This window comes from Agrilus planipennis, unplaced genomic scaffold (genome assembly GCF_000699045.2).
Source record: "Agrilus planipennis isolate EAB-ADULT unplaced genomic scaffold, Apla_2.0 scaffold11, whole genome shotgun sequence".
Taxonomy (NCBI): Eukaryota; Metazoa; Arthropoda; class Insecta; order Coleoptera; family Buprestidae; genus Agrilus; species Agrilus planipennis.
The window spans coordinates 1,145,401-1,163,389 of record NW_020440736.1 but is presented as its reverse complement, the minus strand read 5'-3'; the positions used below and the strand labels follow the sequence as shown (position 1 = coordinate 1,163,389).

The following is a 17,989-nucleotide window of genomic DNA, read 5'->3' as shown; positions in this document are numbered from 1 at the left end:
AGTTTCACAGAAGTTATACAAACTATAATACTAAATAATTGTAGCAAGAACCGTTATGTCCTTGAAGATGTTTTGTTGAATCAGGCAAAACGTTTTAAATTAACATAAAAATCTGCTGCATTAAAGCCAGTATCGATTTTTGTTTGGATTATTCGTGTAGTCAACTAATAAACGAAGAAATAGAAATGTAAATGGGTTGTCATAGCAATTTCAACGCTTTATACAAAGTCTTTTTGTCATAATTAAGGTGTTATTGGACATTATTTTCGTTGTATATTTTTGAATATCTTTCAGCTGAAAGGTGTAACTAAGTATCAGATTAAACGTACAGTTATGTACAATGAAAATGGATAGTCATGGTATCCCACTGTTCACCAAAGAAAATAATACTGTAAATTTTAATCTCAAAGATACTCTTTTTTGAATAATGGATTAGTATTTTTAAAGAAATATTTTCAATTATGTAATGCAGCTGTACACTTAATATTAATGCATTATTGGATTAGTACTAATTAGATGCAGACGCCCGGTATACTAACCATTTACCTACTCGATATTCAAGATATAAATCACAAATACATTTTGCCAAAAAAGATTTCGTTTTACTTTATTCCTTTACTGTTTTGTTGTTTGTGTATCATTTGATATTTTGTGAAATTTTAAGCAATTAAAAAATAAATAATTAACTAATCAGTGTCTTCGTTATTAAAAAAAATCAAAATATAAATATGTAGTGTGTAACTTACACTTTAGTTGTTCAAAGTGATTCGCTGTTTTTCTGTTGTAGTTGTGGTAGCCATTTTGAATTGGTTAATTTTTTCAATTTTTTAATTGCTAATCTGTATATATAAAAATGAATTGCTAAATGTGTTGCTAAGCTAAGCGCAAAACTCGAGAACGGCTCAACTATTTCGAAAATATTTTTTTAAGATATTCCTTGAAGTCCGAGGAAGGTTTTTAGGAAGAGAAAAATGGGGAAAATTGACCAGAATTAACGTTAATGCCAAATTCAAACTGTTCCTAACTTGAGCACGGCTCAGCCGATTTCATTGATTTATTTTTTGTTGTATTTGTAATTGATAGAACAAGGTTTGTGTGAACGAAAATGTTTGGAAAATCTGGAAATTTGGATAGATTTTTATATGGAAAACCCTTCATGTTATAAATTTTGACATCTTTGGTTTTGGTCAGATTTACAGGAAATTTGATATTTGTGCTCATTGGCATGATATCAAACACCTATTTAACCATTTTAAAAAAATTCGACCTCTGAAAGGGGGTGAGAAAGGGTTGTAACGTTTATATACTAGATATTTTATTTTTAGCCAGATTTAGATGAAACTTTAAAGTTTTAATGCTCTTTCATATAAAATTAATGATATACATATAATTTCAACATTATAAAAAATTCAATCTGCGCAGGAAGTTGAAAGGGGTTTGCAAAGATTACATGGAAAATTTTTATTTTTGGTCAGATTTATTTGAAACTTGGTTAAAGAATTCAATCTCTGAGGGTGAGGGGGGGGTGAAAAGGATTTACAATGTTTGACTGGGACATTTTGGTCTAAAGAAGGGGGTTAATAAAGGGGTTGTAGTTTTTGTTTGGGACATATTTTCTTTGTGATTGAGTTTACTTGAAATTAAGCAAATACGTGTTTTTAAAAATCAACCCTTAAGGATGAAAAATTGTTGCTACATTTCTATTTGAAATCTAAGATAGCGACATTACATAAAATTAAAACTTTGTAGGGGTGAATTGGGAGTTAAAATGTTTTATGGAGAAACAATGTTAATTTCTGCGAGTGAAGCCGTGGGGAAAGCTAGTTAGTAAATAAAATTAACGTCCTTTTTCACTTTTTTCGGACTGGCATTGATGAAACAGTTTAGGTATACATCATTATTGGTTATTTTTAGTTGTTTACCTCTTTAATCAATATAATTATTAAAACAGATTTTGTACCACCCTGCCCCACTGTGAAGGAATATTTGGAAATCGAAGAAGTAGGGGGCTGTAGTAGTAAATTTTCTATAAACTCCTCAATAACATTGCGGGTCTAGGATTCATAGTGCCGTCGGCCAATATGATCTTCATTCAATAGTGCCAGTTGTTGCCAGAAAATTTCGGTACTGCTAATGAACACTTCAACTGTCCTTATATTATTACTAGGGAAATGACAAACTACTGATTACTATCATACAGATTACAGACGCCCACTAGAAGCAATGGATATATTACGAATAGATTATTGACGCAAAATGCTTACTGATGGAATAAAAAAACTTTTGGTTGTTTCATTCCCACCAGCCAGTAATGCTGGTTGGCGAGTAGTCCTTCCGGACTACGCCGGAATGTAGGGCAAAAAGCCATCTTCAGCCTCCTTTCAAGAANAATAATCAACAATATAAATATTAATTTTCGGGAGTGTTATCTTTTTAATAAAGTTATTACTGGCTCACAGTTACAATTCTTCCTCTATTTAATTAATAACTTTTCGTATTTTTCTAATAACAGAGGATGACATTAAGTACTTTTGTGATAGTATAAAATCACCTATTGATATTACCATCATTACGTTTCGGATTTTAGGACTGTTTTTAATACAGTCTTGTTTATTTTTAGTCATGAGTGACAATGGCTTTCGTGCGAGAGACATTGGTTTGCGCGCTCAAAAAAAAATTCTTTCCCGAATGGCAGGAAAAAACGTAGCACGTGCCCTTATCGATGACGTCACAGCTTCTCTTTTAGATAATCTTTATCGTTTAGCGAAACAATATGTAAGTATACCATTTTCTACCTCATAGGTACTATACTGTTCCTGGTTTGTTTGTCTAGATAATCAGTTATTTGTGTATTGATAGAAATAGAAATACTTCGTTTATTTTCTCTAGCGATGTGCCCCTTCCAATGTCTTGGAAATGCGCGCTGGCAAAATCATAGGTCGGGGGAAAAAAAGCTCATTATACTCTCGACTCTTGTTCATTAAACATACTTTTTCATACAGTACCTGCCAAAAGTTTGTTCGACCATGAATAGTAGTAGTAGTCGAAAACAAGCGTTAAAGGCTTTAATATGTCTTTAATTATAAATAAACATCACGTTGATATTTTCAGTAGTAATTGATACCAATAACAGCACATTTGAGCATTGCAATTGTAGTGGATAAAATGGTCATTTTTTCCGTGCAGTACTGTACGGATTATACGCTCCTTACCGGTTAAGAGTTTGGCCGAGAGTTGTCTCCTTCCCTTTCTGGCCTAGTGCTGTTCTTTTCTACTTTGCGCCGGTTAAACTGAAAGTCACATAGCTAGAGAAACTAAACGAAGTATACTTAAAGTAATAAATAAAACAACATTGATAATCACTACTGTTTCTCTGGCAGGTAGGTAATAAGGGCGAAAAAATGTTTCGCGTTTGTCAAAAATTGACAGCGCCAGACGTGAAACTTTCTATGTAATGATTAAACTGATAACGAGGAAATAAAATATACGTTAGGGTAAAAAGTAGATTAAATCATCACCTTCATACGGTCGTCAGTCCTAAGACTGATTGGACAGGCACCTCCACTCCTTTCTATCCTGAACTAATCTTCGTATTCCCTAAAACTAGAACATTCCACATCCTTTACTATCGAATTCTCTAATTTCCCTTCTTGCCTCATGGACTAGTTTAAATCCGGAGTGCTTTATCCTAGAGGACGCCATCATTGGAATTTGGTGTGCTTTTCCACATCGCAGTATTGTGCTAGAACAACCCATATCCATAACTATTTGCTAACAGGAATCTAATCTAGGTCTATCTATCTATAAAATTAAATTATTGTATTTGTCTAGATTTGTGTACCTGTACCTAATTCCTGTATCCCTCCCTCATTCCTTGCTCTGATACTGGGTAACTACTAGCGCTACCTACTCGAAATTTAAACAATTTAATTAGGTTTTGTTTTATTGTCCTTTTAGTCAAACAACAAAAAAGAGGCAGAAAAGCTCATAAAGAACATAATAAAAGTGGTAATAAAGCTGGGAGTCCTTCATCGGAACGGTTTGTTTTCTCAAGAGGAGCTCAAACATGCAGAACGTTTTCGTATAAAGTTTCGGATGGCAGCGATGGCCATCATCTCGTTTTACGAAGTCGACTTCAGTTACGATCGCAACTACATCCTGTCCGCCCTCAATGATTCACACAAGTGCCTGCAAATAATAGTTTCGAAGCACCTATCAGAAAAATCTTTAGCCAGAATCGATGAGGTCTTTGGGTTTTTCACAAACGAGCAGTTCTTAGACGAACTGTTCAGTCCGAATTCGCAATACAGAGAGATTTTGGGAAAGATTGTGGCCGATCTGAACAAGGCCATAGAGAATGGTGACCTTTAAAAAAATGTGGATTTTATGTGTTTTGTTGTTGGTAACTGAAATTTTTGTGATATTTATTGGTTCGTTCTTTGTATGTAGCTAGGGGTTTACCATGACGAGGGTTGTTTATCAATTTATATTATTTCTAAGTCGAACTCTCAAGACCTACAAAGTATTCTAATGCTTTTACTATTTTTTTTTTAAGTTGATGTCTCCCTTTAACCCGGGTTAGTTTTAGGCCGTTCTAAAAACAACAATCGATTTTAATGTTATATTTAACCCTGTTTGTGTAATATTGTGCATGTCAATGTACCCAACATATTTGTAAATAGTCGAAAAGGGATACACCACTTACAGGGTGTATTACGTAGAATTTAGAAGCAAAAAAATTTAATGTGGAAAGATTACCATGACACGACTTAAAACATTTCTTATCATTTAATATTTGTGATATAATTTTTACTCTTATTATTANAATAAATAATTAATTTTTACCAGAAATGAGATCAATCGCACCAAATATGTATATTATATTTCTCCTTATTTTTATTCAATAAAATTATTTGGATAAAAAAGAACTTTATTCAGTAATTTAGATGCATCAACTGAAACCCACATGTGCTGTTATTTTCTAGGACAATTTTTTGATAGCAATATATTGATATTTAAATGTTCAAAAAATAAACCTGTAGGTTTACACAATATGTATATGCATGTGTTATACCTATTTATATATGCGTACACTTTCTTGCATATTGTGTATTGCAAAATGTGTTATTAATAATACGTTTTAACACATATATTTTCACACTGATACCTACTGATAGCTCCTTTGTAAATTATTTATTGGCAGAAATAAAAAAATACGTTTTATTTCTTTCTTTGCCATAAATATCCTTATCATTATGATTTGATTAAAACTTATTACAAGGAATAATATTTATTTGCTGTTGGTTACTACAAATAGATGTTTCCGTTAAGGTTGTTTATGCAAGTTGTACATCTCATACATTTTTGGAACAAAACAAGCTACAATGATTTTACGGTGAGTAATTAACCTTTACCGATTTTGATATTAAGTTACCTTTTATCGCAAATGAATAATGGATTTAAAGTTAAGTAAGCAGCTATCATTTTTAAAAATCTAGGGTCGCAATTTTTCTAAGATTTATAGAAGATTGAAAGATGCTTATAGAGGCGAACTAAGGGCCAAAAGATTGATTAACATTGAACTACAATTACTGATAAAACTTCAGCTGATTCCTGCGATTTTGTCTGTAGAGATAGAACTGGTTCCAGATACTCTCGGTACAGAACCTGAAACCCATGGAAAACTTCATGAACTTCCATTGCTGAGCTAATTCGTTAGTTTATACTTCGTCTTCAACTTCTATATTGTTGTTGTCCATTGCAACGTTTTCATAAATATTTTTCAATCTTTTAAAGATCTCGGTAAAACCTGAACCCTTGATTAATAAATAATCATTGAGCTTAAAATCCATTTTTTAACTTGTAATAATATGTAAATTCTATTGATTTCTGTTAGCGTCAAAAGTATAGCATAAAAGAATCCGATAGTAGTAGGTAATGGGGCAAACCCATCTTTACCTACCTATTTTCAAAATATTGACTATTAATCGACTACTGACCTTTATTTATATCATCATATTATAATTAGATACAATTGAAATGGTCAAGTTTCATTAGGTATTATTATTTACACGTGCTGTTCCTTTTTTGAACATAGGTACTGTACATACGCGCCATTTTACTTGTATATGGTAAGGATAAAAAACAAATTATTGCCTCGACATATCGTTAATTTATATATTTACACAAGCGGTCCAGGATGTAATTCTTATAGGGAATTTGCCTTATTCTGATTAAGGTATCTAATGTAGAATGCGATTTCTAATAATAATAAATAGATTGGTTTTTAAAAGAAAACTGCCATTTTAAGTATTAGTGAGTAATACACATAGATGAAAATAGTATGATACTAATATTTTGGGTAAAAATTATGAGAGGCAACATTATGAAGATAGGTAGTTCTGTCGTATCCACACAAAATATATCTTTTGTATGAATAGTAAACACAGAAAGGTAAAGGCTTTTACAGCCACATTTGTCAGACATATAATTGGCTTCGAAATGGTACCGAGGTGGTACCAGCTTTTTGTGGATGTTGTCTTTTTGTTTAATACGAAATAGGAGCTGCATATCATCTATATAATAAGATAATGCGAAAAATTAATTTATGTATTTCTTTTATTTATATTTTTATATCTTTAGTCATTTGTCCAATTTTGCACTTGATTTGTTATAATGAATAGTAATGAATAGTCTACAGAGTACATCATCCTCAAAAAGTTTGCCTTCTACCAACACTCTTTTTGTGGTTCTTATTTTGAAACCAATTCTAAGTCAGAAATTAAGAATAAGATTATTATATTACAAAACAGCGCAATAAATTTTTCGATATTAATAAAAAATAAGGAAAAACAATAAGACGATTTTTTTTGCCATAAATGTGAACAAATTGGTATGTTGTAGTCATTTTGAGTGTTTTAATTTTCTCAGTATAAATGTAGCAATAGATATTAATTACATGTGATTTAATGGACGTTATGGACACAACATTACTTAATTAATGTATTGTTAAATTTTAGTTTTAGTACTTAAAAAATACTTGTTAGATGTTCTGATGTCTCCACAAAATAGTTAATGGAATTGATGTACCAATAGCTACTGGTTATGTTTTATGGTAGGAATTGTGTGGAAAAAATGCTAAATTACGTTTAAAATCAATCAATTTTTTTAATTTAAAATGCCAGAGTTATTAAAATCATAATGAACACGACAACCGAAGTTATTAAAACTGTGAATGTTAAGAAACTGTTTTGCAAAAAAAAATCACAATAACATACATAGTCTCGTCACCTTCATACGGTCGTCAGTCCTAAGACTGATTGGACAGGCACCTCCACTCCTTTCTATCCTGAACTAATCTTCGTATTCCCTAAAACTAGAACATTCCACATCCTTTACTATCGAATTCTCTAATTTCCCTTCTTGCCTCATGGACTAGTTTAAATCCGGAGTGCTTTATCCTAGAGGACGCCATCATTGGAATTTGGTGTGCTTTTCCACATCGCAGTATTGTGCTAGAACAACCCATATCCATAACTATTTGCTAACAGGAATCTAATCTAGGTCTATCTATCTATAAAATTAAATTATTGTATTTGTCTAGATTTGTGTACCTGTACCTAATTCCTGTATCCCTCCCTCATTCCTTGCTCTGATACTGGGTAACTACTAGCGCTACCTACTCGAAATTTAAACAATTTAATTAGGTTTTGTTTTATTGTCCTTTTAGTCAAACAACAAAAAAGAGGCAGAAAAGCTCATAAAGAACATAATAAAAGTGGTAATAAAGCTGGGAGTCCTTCATCGGAACGGTTTGTTTTCTCAAGAGGAGCTCAAACATGCAGAACGTTTTCGTATAAAGTTTCGGATGGCAGCGATGGCCATCATCTCGTTTTACGAAGTCGACTTCAGTTACGATCGCAACTACATCCTGTCCGCCCTCAATGATTCACACAAGTGCCTGCAAATAATAGTTTCGAAGCACCTATCAGAAAAATCTTTAGCCAGAATCGATGNTGATATTTAAATGTTCAAAAAATAAACCTGTAGGTTTACACAATATGTATATGCATGTGTTATACCTATTTATATATGCGTACACTTTCTTGCATATTGTGTATTGCAAAATGTGTTATTAATAATACGTTTTAACACATATATTTTCACACTGATACCTACTGATAGCTCCTTTGTAAATTATTTATTGGCAGAAATAAAAAAATACGTTTTATTTCTTTCTTTGCCATAAATATCCTTATCATTATGATTTGATTAAAACTTATTACAAGGAATAATATTTATTTGCTGTTGGTTACTACAAATAGATGATGGTATATGCAATGATAAAAATAAATAATAATAAATAAAAGATATTGATATGTAGGGATGGTGAATATAGGAAGCAGGGTGGTAGCTGTTATAAATGTTGGTCGTTAAAAAGTAGAAGAGTCACTTATTTTTACTAGTTAGGAAGTTAGATAGATTACTTAAGTTTGAAAAAGTAGTAGAAACAGTACGGTTGCGAAATGTTGACGGTGGGCGTGGCAAAAAAGAAAGTAGGTAGGCCATCTTTTTTGAAACATGAAGTTGAATATGTCTACAATAAAGTTGAATTTTGATCATTCACTTCCAAAGGATTATAATTTTATATTTACTTACCTTTGTTGTTTTATAATTTAGGATTTGCCTTAACGTTTTTTAATCATTACAAATAAATAAACAATGAAATAAAAGACAAACATTTAATAGAAAAGTACGTATATTATTAAATCATATTACAATATGTAAACAGTCTTTGTATAAACACATACATAATAACTTATACATTCAATTTTATTTGTTGTTAAAAATTTAAAGTAGGTACTGATTTTATTTAAATTAGTTTTGAACAAAATGAAGTATTATTAAAAATTGTAATCACAGTCGTTTAATGATGTTAATGATTTTTTAATACTATTTAATATAAAGATACGCTAATATATTAACTTATTCAAAAATAATAGTTGGTTTTTCAAAATAACCAAAAAAATATTTAAAAAATAAAAGCAAGCAGTTTCATTTTTCTTAAACTGATGTACGTTATATTGTTACTTTAAGCTATAAATTTACCTAAATTAACAATGACGATAATAATAATAACAGTCGATTCGTTTTAGTTAATCTCTAAAGGTGTTTGAATAGTACTTTGTAAAATATGGCAAGATGGAATTTCTAACGTCACTCGCGGTCCTATGCAAAAATTCGTTTATATACACTGTATTCAAACAATAAATGCCCTGTTCTGCTAATGGCACATATAAAGCGAAATCGGAGACAGCCCTGTGTTCCAAAAAACAATGGGTCGCANTTTTATGATTACGTCTGCAGATAGATTAAAAAAATTACTTTACCATTATTTTCCTTAACAGTTGATTTTGAGGGAGTTGAGTATTTTGACGTCGAAGGCAGTACAGTTGTTGAGTTATTCAATTTATCAACTGTGGAGTAAAAAAATTCAACGTTATTCAAAAAACAAATAACATTGTTCAATTTCTTTTTAGTTTTTAATTATTGCCAAGCCTATTAATGAAAAAAAAAATCGTACAGACATAAAACAACACAATATTGCCAAATAAATAATTTAATTGCAAAACAAATTTTTTGACCCTTTATATATAAATCCAATCTAACATTAACTAATTTACATTCACCTTTTGAATCACCCATCAAATATGGCTGCTCTGGTTCGAGTTCTCCTTTCTCAGCACTTTTAATAAGCCAGTCCTTATTCACTACTGGCAATTTCCATTTTAAAGCAGCCTCGTATTTTTTACCACTCGCTTCAGAAGATACTAAATGGGTCGATGCCATGACATTTTTGCTAATGTTAGTGACGCGAGAGAACTGATCTTGAGACTCTCCGCCCAATTCCTCGATCAAGTGGCGAAGAAATAATCGTTCGTAGCCGGAATAACTCGAGATTGTTACGACTTTACCCGATAACGGTTTTACATTGCTGTCGATAAACATCGGGCGGTGGTAGTATTCGAGTTCGATTAATTCTTTTGTTTCAAAACACTCTAGGATGTATAGAATGGATACGACTTCACACGACGGTTTTATTTTTAGGAAGGGAAGAAAGATGGGCATGACAATGTAGTTAGGGATTCCCTTATAGGATTCAGGAACCGTGGTGCCTGTAATACGAAAAATTAAATTTGTTTAAATAAGTTTTGCTGTGATAATGGTGTTAATCTCCACCTCCACATTCTTCGACTTTTGCTTGGATATCTTCAGACACTTCTTCATCTAAATCGATCATAACAAATTTCATTTTATCAAATGGAAGAAGTGGGTTTTGTGAATTCTCTTGGAAATGTTTAGAGTTGGTACCTGTGTAGTGAACACTCTTTTCATTTCTTGAACTTTTTTCTTTCTCTTCTTTTTTCTTGCTTAAATTACTTTCGGAGTTAAACGTACCGCTGGCATTTCTTAATAGCTGAGCTAAAGTATCTTGACCTAAAAAAATGTTAAAAACCTCCAATATAAAATTGTACAAAAAATGTTTGCGACATACGAGATGATTCGGGTTGTAAATATTGCTGTAACAATTCAGAGTCGTCGTCAATGTCAGGTTGTTGATCATCTTTTTGTCTTTGTTCAATTTCATTGCGTTCTTTTATATTTGGTGTATCTGAACGTAAAGCAAATAGGCCCTGAAAATAAATATTAATTTTCTATTAGACAATTTATTGTAAAACGAGTAAAATATAATCAAACTGTTATTTAAAATTTATAATTCTCTTTACCTTTTTGCTGAGTGGTGATTTAGGCTCACTGTCGTTAACTGTATTGACATTTACTATGTATTGTTCTTCAGATACGGGGTGTTTTTGCGCGATACTGTCGATTAACCAGTGTAGGTTGAGTAAAGGAAAGTGGTTCATAAGACCACTGCTTTGGATAAGTTTGAGATCGTGGCATGACGGGTCGCCAACAATTGCATGAGTTACCCTTTCTGAAACGTCGTCATATCGCATTGCACCTCCAAAATTGAGAACCTTGCATAATTTATCTTTTTGTTCCGAAGAGAAACCCGCAAGATAAATCTTTTAAAACGGAAAAAAAATCATTATTATTAATAATATAAAGCATTTTAACGTCGCAATGGTAATTTGATGTTCCAAGAACAATAATGTGTGCTTCAAAATATTTTTTGAAATTTTAATTAATCATTAATGGATATGAACAATTTGTTTTTAGAGTTTAGATGTTGAAAATGGCATTTTAAAACTGAAGGGACATTTGCTTACACTGCATCCGTCTAAAAACGTGCCAGCCATTTTAACTTTTTTTAAATCGATCTGCTCTACCAAGTCATCCCATTCATTGGAAGTGCCTTAAAGAATCTCCTTTGGTTACAAAATAAGTTCAAATACTTATTTTTGCTTACTTTTTCGTTTTTTAGTTTCTTTTGTTATACCATTTTTATTGTTTGTTGCTAAATTAGGAGACGCGACATTTAATAGAGTTTCTGCCAGTGTGTTTCCTCCCAGTACTGAAGTGGTGGTAATGTTACTGATCATGGAAAAATCAGGCTGAGGGTTGTTATCTTCTTTTGTAGGGGTCGAAGTGCCAATCTCCACAGGATACAAATGATCTGGTAATGCGTACCCTTTTTCGATACTGCATGTAAGCCACTCCAAAGAAACACATTTTAGAGTTTTTGATTTTTTTGCCGCTTTATATTTTGTCTTTTTTTTTCATAAAATTAATAATTACGTGCCTGTTTCAGGAATAGTCGATTCACGCCTCCTTGAACTGTGTTTACTACCGCTTGAGGTAAGCATTACCTGAATTTGTTGTAACTGATTCTTAACCATTACACTTTCAATAGTTTCCTGTAAATTAAAATTAAAGTAATGACTTATCATTTTATCGAAAAAATAATAAAATTCAAAATGAAATTGTACCTCAGTGTCCGAAGAAGGAACCATTTTGTTTGGAGTTGCTACCGTTTCATTTTCTTTACCACTTTCGTCACCAGAATCCGATCGAAAATTGAGTTGTGTGGATATTTCACGGTTAGAAGGCAATATTTTGTTCCACAATTGTTTTTTCAGTTCAGATAAGGGCTGTAAGAAGATACTTTAATAATAATAGAACATCTAATATAAGTTACATTGAAATTTACAGTGCTTGGTCGTCTTGGTGGGGGTGGTTTCCAATCAGGAAGTGTATTTATCCATTGGGCTAATTCTTTACGTAAGGCAGGTGACGGATTTGGTCTAATGAAAGCACCTAGAGGAGTGTCAGGTGTACTAACATGATTCCATGGTTTGGGGGTCGAAGGGCATTCGGGAGTGCCCAATAAGTTCGTCATGCGCACTTCCTCCATTATTTTACTGACAGGAGTCACTTGACTAAACACTCTGGCAGTCACTGGAGTGTTCACTGAAATTAATTTAATTTTTTAATAAATGTATGTTTAATAACAAAATAGAACATGTAAAATAACATTTTGCTACCTTACCTTCATTATTATCACATACTGAAGGTTTTTTTGTAGTGTTATTTTTGGGTGTACCCATAGGTGTCTGTGCTGAAATATATGGATTTGTATTCTCTAAAATAATAATATGTTTTATGATTACGTCTGCAGATAGATTAAAAAAATTAATTTACCATTAATTTCTTTAACATTTGATTTTGAGGGAGTTGAGTATTTTGACGTCGAAGGCAGTACAGTTGTTGAGTTATTCAATTTATCAACTGTGGAGTAAAAAAATTCAACGTTATTCAAAAAACAAATAACATTGTTCAATTTCTTTTTAGTTTTTAATTATTGCCAAGCCTATTAATGAAAAAAAAAATCGTACAGACATAAAACAACACAATATTGCCAAATAAATAATTTAATTGCAAAACAAATTTTTTGACCCTTTATATATAAATCCAATCTAACATTAACTAATTTACATTCACCTTTTGAATCACCCATCAAATATGGCTGCTCTGGTTCGAGTTCTCCTTTCTCAGCACTTTTAATAAGCCAGTCCTTATTCACTACTGGCAATTTCCATTTTAAAGCAGCCTCGTATTTTTTACCACTCGCTTCAGAAGATACTAAATGGGTCGATGCCATGACATTTTTGCTAATGTTAGTGACGCGAGAGAACTGATCTTGAGACTCTCCGCCCAATTCCTCGATCAAGTGGCGAAGAAATAATCGTTCGTAGCCGGAATAACTCGAGATTGTTACGACTTTACCCGATAACGGTTTTACATTGCTGTCGATAAACATCGGGCGGTGGTAGTATTCGAGTTCGATTAATTCTTTTGTTTCAAAACACTCTAGGATGTATAGAATGGATACGACTTCACACGACGGTTTTATTTTTAGGAAGGGAAGAAAGATGGGCATGACAATGTAGTTAGGGATTCCCTTATAGGATTCAGGAACCGTGGTGCCTGTAATACGAAAAATTAAATTTGTTTAAATAAGTTTTGCTGTGATAATGGTGTTAATCTCCACCTCCACATTCTTCGACTTTTGCTTGGATATCTTCAGACACTTCTTCATCTAAATCGATCATAACAAATTTCATTTTATCAAATGGAAGAAGTGGGTTTTGTGAATTCTCTTGGAAATGTTTAGAGTTGGTACCTGTGTAGTGAACACTCTTTTCATTTCTTGAACTTTTTTCTTTCTCTTCTTTTTTCTTGCTTAAATTACTTTCGGAGTTAAACGTACCGCTGGCATTTCTTAATAGCTGAGCTAAAGTATCTTGACCTAAAAAAATGTTAAAAACCTCCAATATAAAATTGTACAAAAAATGTTTGCGACATACGAGATGATTCGGGTTGTAAATATTGCTGTAACAATTCAGAGTCGTCGTCAATGTCAGGTTGTTGATCATCTTTTTGTCTTTGTTCAATTTCATTGCGTTCTTTTATATTTGGTGTATCTGAACGTAAAGCAAATAGGCCCTGAAAATAAATATTAATTTTCTATTAGACAATTTATTGTAAAACGAGTAAAATATAATCAAACTGTTATTTAAAATTTATAATTCTCTTTACCTTTTTGCTGAGTGGTGATTTAGGCTCACTGTCGTTAACTGTATTGACATTTACTATGTATTGTTCTTCAGATACGGGGTGTTTTTGCGCGATACTGTCGATTAACCAGTGTAGGTTGAGTAAAGGAAAGTGGTTCATAAGACCACTGCTTTGGATAAGTTTGAGATCGTGGCATGACGGGTCGCCAACAATTGCATGAGTTACCCTTTCTGAAACGTCGTCATATCGCATTGCACCTCCAAAATTGAGAACCTTGCATAATTTATCTTTTTGTTCCGAAGAGAAACCCGCAAGATAAATCTTTTAAAACGGAAAAAAAATCATTATTATTAATAATATAAAGCATTTTAACGTCGCAATGGTAATTTGATGTTCCAAGAACAATAATGTGTGCTTCAAAATATTTTTTGAAATTTTAATTAATCATTAATGGATATGAACAATTTGTTTTTAGAGTTTAGATGTTGAAAATGGCATTTTAAAACTGAAGGGACATTTGCTTACACTGCATCCGTCTAAAAACGTGCCAGCCATTTTAACTTTTTTTAAATCGATCTGCTCTACCAAGTCATCCCATTCATTGGAAGTGCCTTAAAGAATCTCCTTTGGTTACAAAATAAGTTCAAATACTTATTTTTGCTTACTTTTTCGTTTTTTAGTTTCTTTTGTTATACCATTTTTATTGTTTGTTGCTAAATTAGGAGACGCGACATTTAATAGAGTTTCTGCCAGTGTGTTTCCTCCCAGTACTGAAGTGGTGGTAATGTTACTGATCATGGAAAAATCAGGCTGAGGGTTGTTATCTTCTTTTGTAGGGGTCGAAGTGCCAATCTCCACAGGATACAAATGATCTGGTAATGCGTACCCTTTTTCGATACTGCATGTAAGCCACTCCAAAGAAACACATTTTAGAGTTTTTGATTTTTTTGCCGCTTTATATTTTGCACTACTGGTGCTTCTAAAAGGAATAGCACATATGGAACAGTTTTATATTACTTTTAAAGTAAATACTATTTATAATTGTACATCATACCAATATTAATCTGTTAATTTATTTTCCTATGCAATTAAGCCATAAGTGGCTATATTATAATTGAGACCATACAGAATAAATACTCATAAACGTATACCGAAAAATTAGGAGTAAAATTGGACTTACCCTTTTTCACATATCAAAATATCAGTTGTACTTAATTGTAATTGACCTTTAAAGGTTCCCCCATGTTTTTTTACAAGTTCCTCTATTCTACGTCGTTCTGTAAGTTGTGAAAATCCAGTACAACAAATAACAAGATTGTAAAAAGGTGGGCAACGATATTTATCAAACTCTGAGTCATTGGCATTTATGTTTGATTTAGAACTGCTCTTCCAAACTTCTGTTACCCAAGAAGACAGCATTATTTTTAAACCACATTCTGCTGCTTTCTATTGAAACATCCAAATTTAGAAGAAATTAAAATTATGGATATTTTTCCATATATTGTACAATACTACTATTATGAGATGTGTACAAGGAAACAAACTCAAGAATTATGACAATACATACACTGTATTTTTCTGACTTGACCGTGTCTGTTACAAGATGTGTGGTGGCTTCCATTAAATTACCAGTGTAATGACCACCCATTTTTTGAACTAACCCTTCAATTTCTCTTTTCTGTGCTTTTGAAAGATGAGAACAGGCTACATAACAGTTATACATTGCAACATTATAAACTGGCCAGGAGACATTTGGAATACTTTTGCCTTCTGTAATGCATATCAACAAACACCTAGGGCCCACTATTCTGCTGCAAAAGTGTAATGATAGCTATGCAATATATGCCCGAAGGTATTGATAAGATAAACAGTATTGAAACTTGTCCTTACACACTCTTTTTTGATTTGACTTCATTGAATTTGGGGCTTTCAAAACTTTCAAAAACTAGTACGTCAGTTTTTCTCCAACTTTCGCTAAGAATGTTATCCTCTTTCACCCATTGAATGTTCATGGAATTTTGTTTGCAAACCTTTTTATTAAATTAGAAACACACCATAAACAGTCAAAATTAACCAAAAACGTGCAGCATAAATACATACCATAAAAGCTTGCTGCATTTCCTCACTGCACTGTGAATCGTCTAAACATTCTTTGGGTAACACAAAAATAATACGAATTGCATTTGCCATGGTTTATTTTAAATGTAATTCCTTTTTTGTATTGCATTCAACCGCCAAAATAATCCTTTATTGTGACAGTTAAAGTTGCCTTTATAAATTCAATTTCATATAGGGAATTCACACGTCAGTTGTATAAAAATGATTTACGTGTAACGTAAATTGTATGTTTAATGAACTTCAACAAAATTACCTATCAAAAGACGGTAATACTAATAAAATATAAATTTCAGTTATTATCACAAGTACAACTTCAAAATGAAATAACCTTCAAGTTTACCCCACTATTTTCAAATTCAGTGTGGCCACTCGAACATTACTAGTTAGTTCAAAGCCACTATATTAAATTCAAAAATTTTTGTTAATGAGGTTAGTAACATCATTTTACAGCACTTAAAAAGGCAATTTGTTTATTTTATCTTAAGTTGTTAGGATTTAAAAATTTAGAGGATTGTGATTTAATTAAAAACATTCATGACTGCAAACAGTAGACAAAAATATCTATGTAAAAATGGTATCATGATCAGTCTATGAGTGTCATGCGATCTATGAGCAAAATCATGGCCATAGATCATTGCAATAGCAAAATCCATAGGGTGCAAAATCAGAGGTTATGTGGGTTATGATAAAGCTTTTTTGGTTAGGTTTTTTGCTTATGTTTCATATTAATTCGGTTTCTTATTTTTGGCTGTTTAATATAAATGTAATTAAAATTGATTAATGGGTAAGTCAGTTGTAAATGGTAACTGCTTATTTGGCAAATTACAGCTATTTTAGAGCCAAAGCAAATAGAATCCTTGGCACCTAAAAAAATTAAACATAAAACTAAAAAGTTAAAGAAAACCTCAGCTGAAGAAGATATGCCTACTATTGCAATGAATTCTGAACAATCTAAAAAGCCTCTGGTTACAAAGTCTTCAAGTTCGAATGTACCTTCGAACAAGAAACGTAAAAAGAGGGACAGTGCTTCAAGTGATGAAGAACGTTGGTTGACAGCTATTGAATCAGGAAAACTTGAAGATGTGGACGACGAATTGAAGAAAATTAAGCCAAAAGACCCTGCTTTGATGACTGCTAGACAGCGGGCTATGTATGAAAGGGGTAGTGATGGGGCAGACACTTTAATGTCTTTACCAACAGGCTACAAAGTAAGTTTAATGATCACATACTTTAAATTAGTTGTTTCATTATTTATAGTACTATTATAGGAAAAAGTTATGACAGCAGAAGCAATTCAGAAGGCTCAAATAAAATCACAAAAGAGGAAGCAATTGGCAGATGAAAAACGTGAAAAAGATAAGAAAAAGACAATGGAGAGGCTTCTGAAGAAACAGGAATCAAAAGCTACAAAAGATGCTAAACCAAGGAAGGCTAAAAGTTTAGATCCTGCTGTAATTTATCAACAGAATGCCTTTTTGACAACAATTTCATTTCCGGAAAGCATTGAATGTCCCATTAAAGCAGTCCAGTATAAAAAACCACGTACCCCTACTTACTGTATAACAGGATGTGGAAATATTAAGAAGTATTCCTGTTCTAAAACTGGAGCTCCATTGTGTAGTTTAATGTGTTACAAAGAGAATATTGCAAACAGGATACTTTAATTTTTATTGTATTGAATTATTTATTTAAAAATCATATTGAGGAATAGTTAAGTATGAGTATAATAGTTTTTTTTTGTAATTATTTATTTTTAACTGTTAATATCAAATAAATTTTATATAATCTAAATAAATGTACAAAAATTATAAAGTATAAATTACTTATTCAA

At 32.0% G+C, this 17,989-nt stretch overlaps 4 protein-coding genes across 11 annotated transcripts in view; 2 read left to right on the top strand and 2 right to left on the bottom strand.

Moving 5' to 3' along the window:
* LOC108733829 (tumor necrosis factor alpha-induced protein 8-like protein) overlaps positions 1-4,818 on the top strand; it is a 47,862-nt gene extending 43,044 nt beyond the window's left edge. For all 6 annotated transcript variants that reach the window (XM_025979838.1, XM_025979836.1, XM_025979839.1 and 3 more), the window contains 2 exons: positions 2,621-2,775; positions 3,958-4,818. In XM_025979838.1, the coding sequence (XP_025835623.1) occupies positions 2,621-2,775; positions 3,958-4,371 (569 nt within the window). In that variant the 3' untranslated portion in view covers positions 4,372-4,818. The remainder of the gene's footprint in view (positions 1-2,620; positions 2,776-3,957) is intronic.
* A 4,536-nt stretch (positions 4,819-9,354) lies between these two features.
* LOC112906145 (DNA topoisomerase 2-binding protein 1-like) lies at positions 9,355-11,725 on the bottom strand. Its single transcript, XM_025979861.1, has 7 exons — positions 11,432-11,725; positions 11,292-11,377; positions 10,788-11,087; positions 10,556-10,694; positions 10,240-10,497; positions 9,690-10,175; positions 9,355-9,476 (listed from the first exon to the last, which is right to left on the bottom strand). The coding sequence occupies exons 1-7, from the start codon at positions 11,562-11,564 to the stop codon at positions 9,355-9,357; spliced, it is 1,524 nt and encodes a 507-aa protein (XP_025835646.1). The 5' UTR covers positions 11,565-11,725.
* Positions 11,726-11,732: 7 nt separating this feature from the next.
* Positions 11,733-16,512, bottom strand: LOC108733763 (DNA topoisomerase 2-binding protein 1). 3 transcript variants are annotated; one of them, XM_025979851.1, is made up of 15 exons: positions 16,141-16,512; positions 15,931-16,070; positions 15,608-15,851; positions 15,221-15,486; positions 14,706-15,019; positions 14,566-14,651; positions 14,062-14,361; positions 13,830-13,968; positions 13,514-13,771; positions 12,964-13,449; positions 12,664-12,750; positions 12,512-12,580; positions 12,173-12,432; positions 11,952-12,113; positions 11,733-11,879 (listed from the first exon to the last, which is right to left on the bottom strand). In XM_025979851.1, the coding sequence occupies exons 1-15, from the start codon at positions 16,228-16,230 to the stop codon at positions 11,757-11,759; spliced, it is 3,024 nt and encodes a 1,007-aa protein (XP_025835636.1). In that variant the 5' UTR covers positions 16,231-16,512; the 3' UTR covers positions 11,733-11,756. The 3 variants fall into 3 exon arrangements, with proteins under 3 accessions (XP_025835636.1, XP_025835635.1, XP_025835634.1); XM_025979850.1 differs by having other exon boundaries at positions 12,512-12,604; positions 15,608-15,848; XM_025979849.1 differs by having other exon boundaries at positions 12,512-12,604; positions 16,141-16,511.
* Positions 16,513-16,832: 320 nt separating this feature from the next.
* Positions 16,833-17,874, top strand: LOC108733848 (INO80 complex subunit B). Its single transcript, XM_018465188.2, has 3 exons — positions 16,833-16,942; positions 16,996-17,366; positions 17,427-17,874. Exons 1-3 carry the CDS (start codon positions 16,939-16,941, stop codon positions 17,820-17,822), a joined length of 771 nt encoding a protein of 256 aa, XP_018320690.2. The 5' UTR covers positions 16,833-16,938; the 3' UTR covers positions 17,823-17,874.
* The last annotated feature ends 115 nt before the right edge of the window (positions 17,875-17,989 follow it).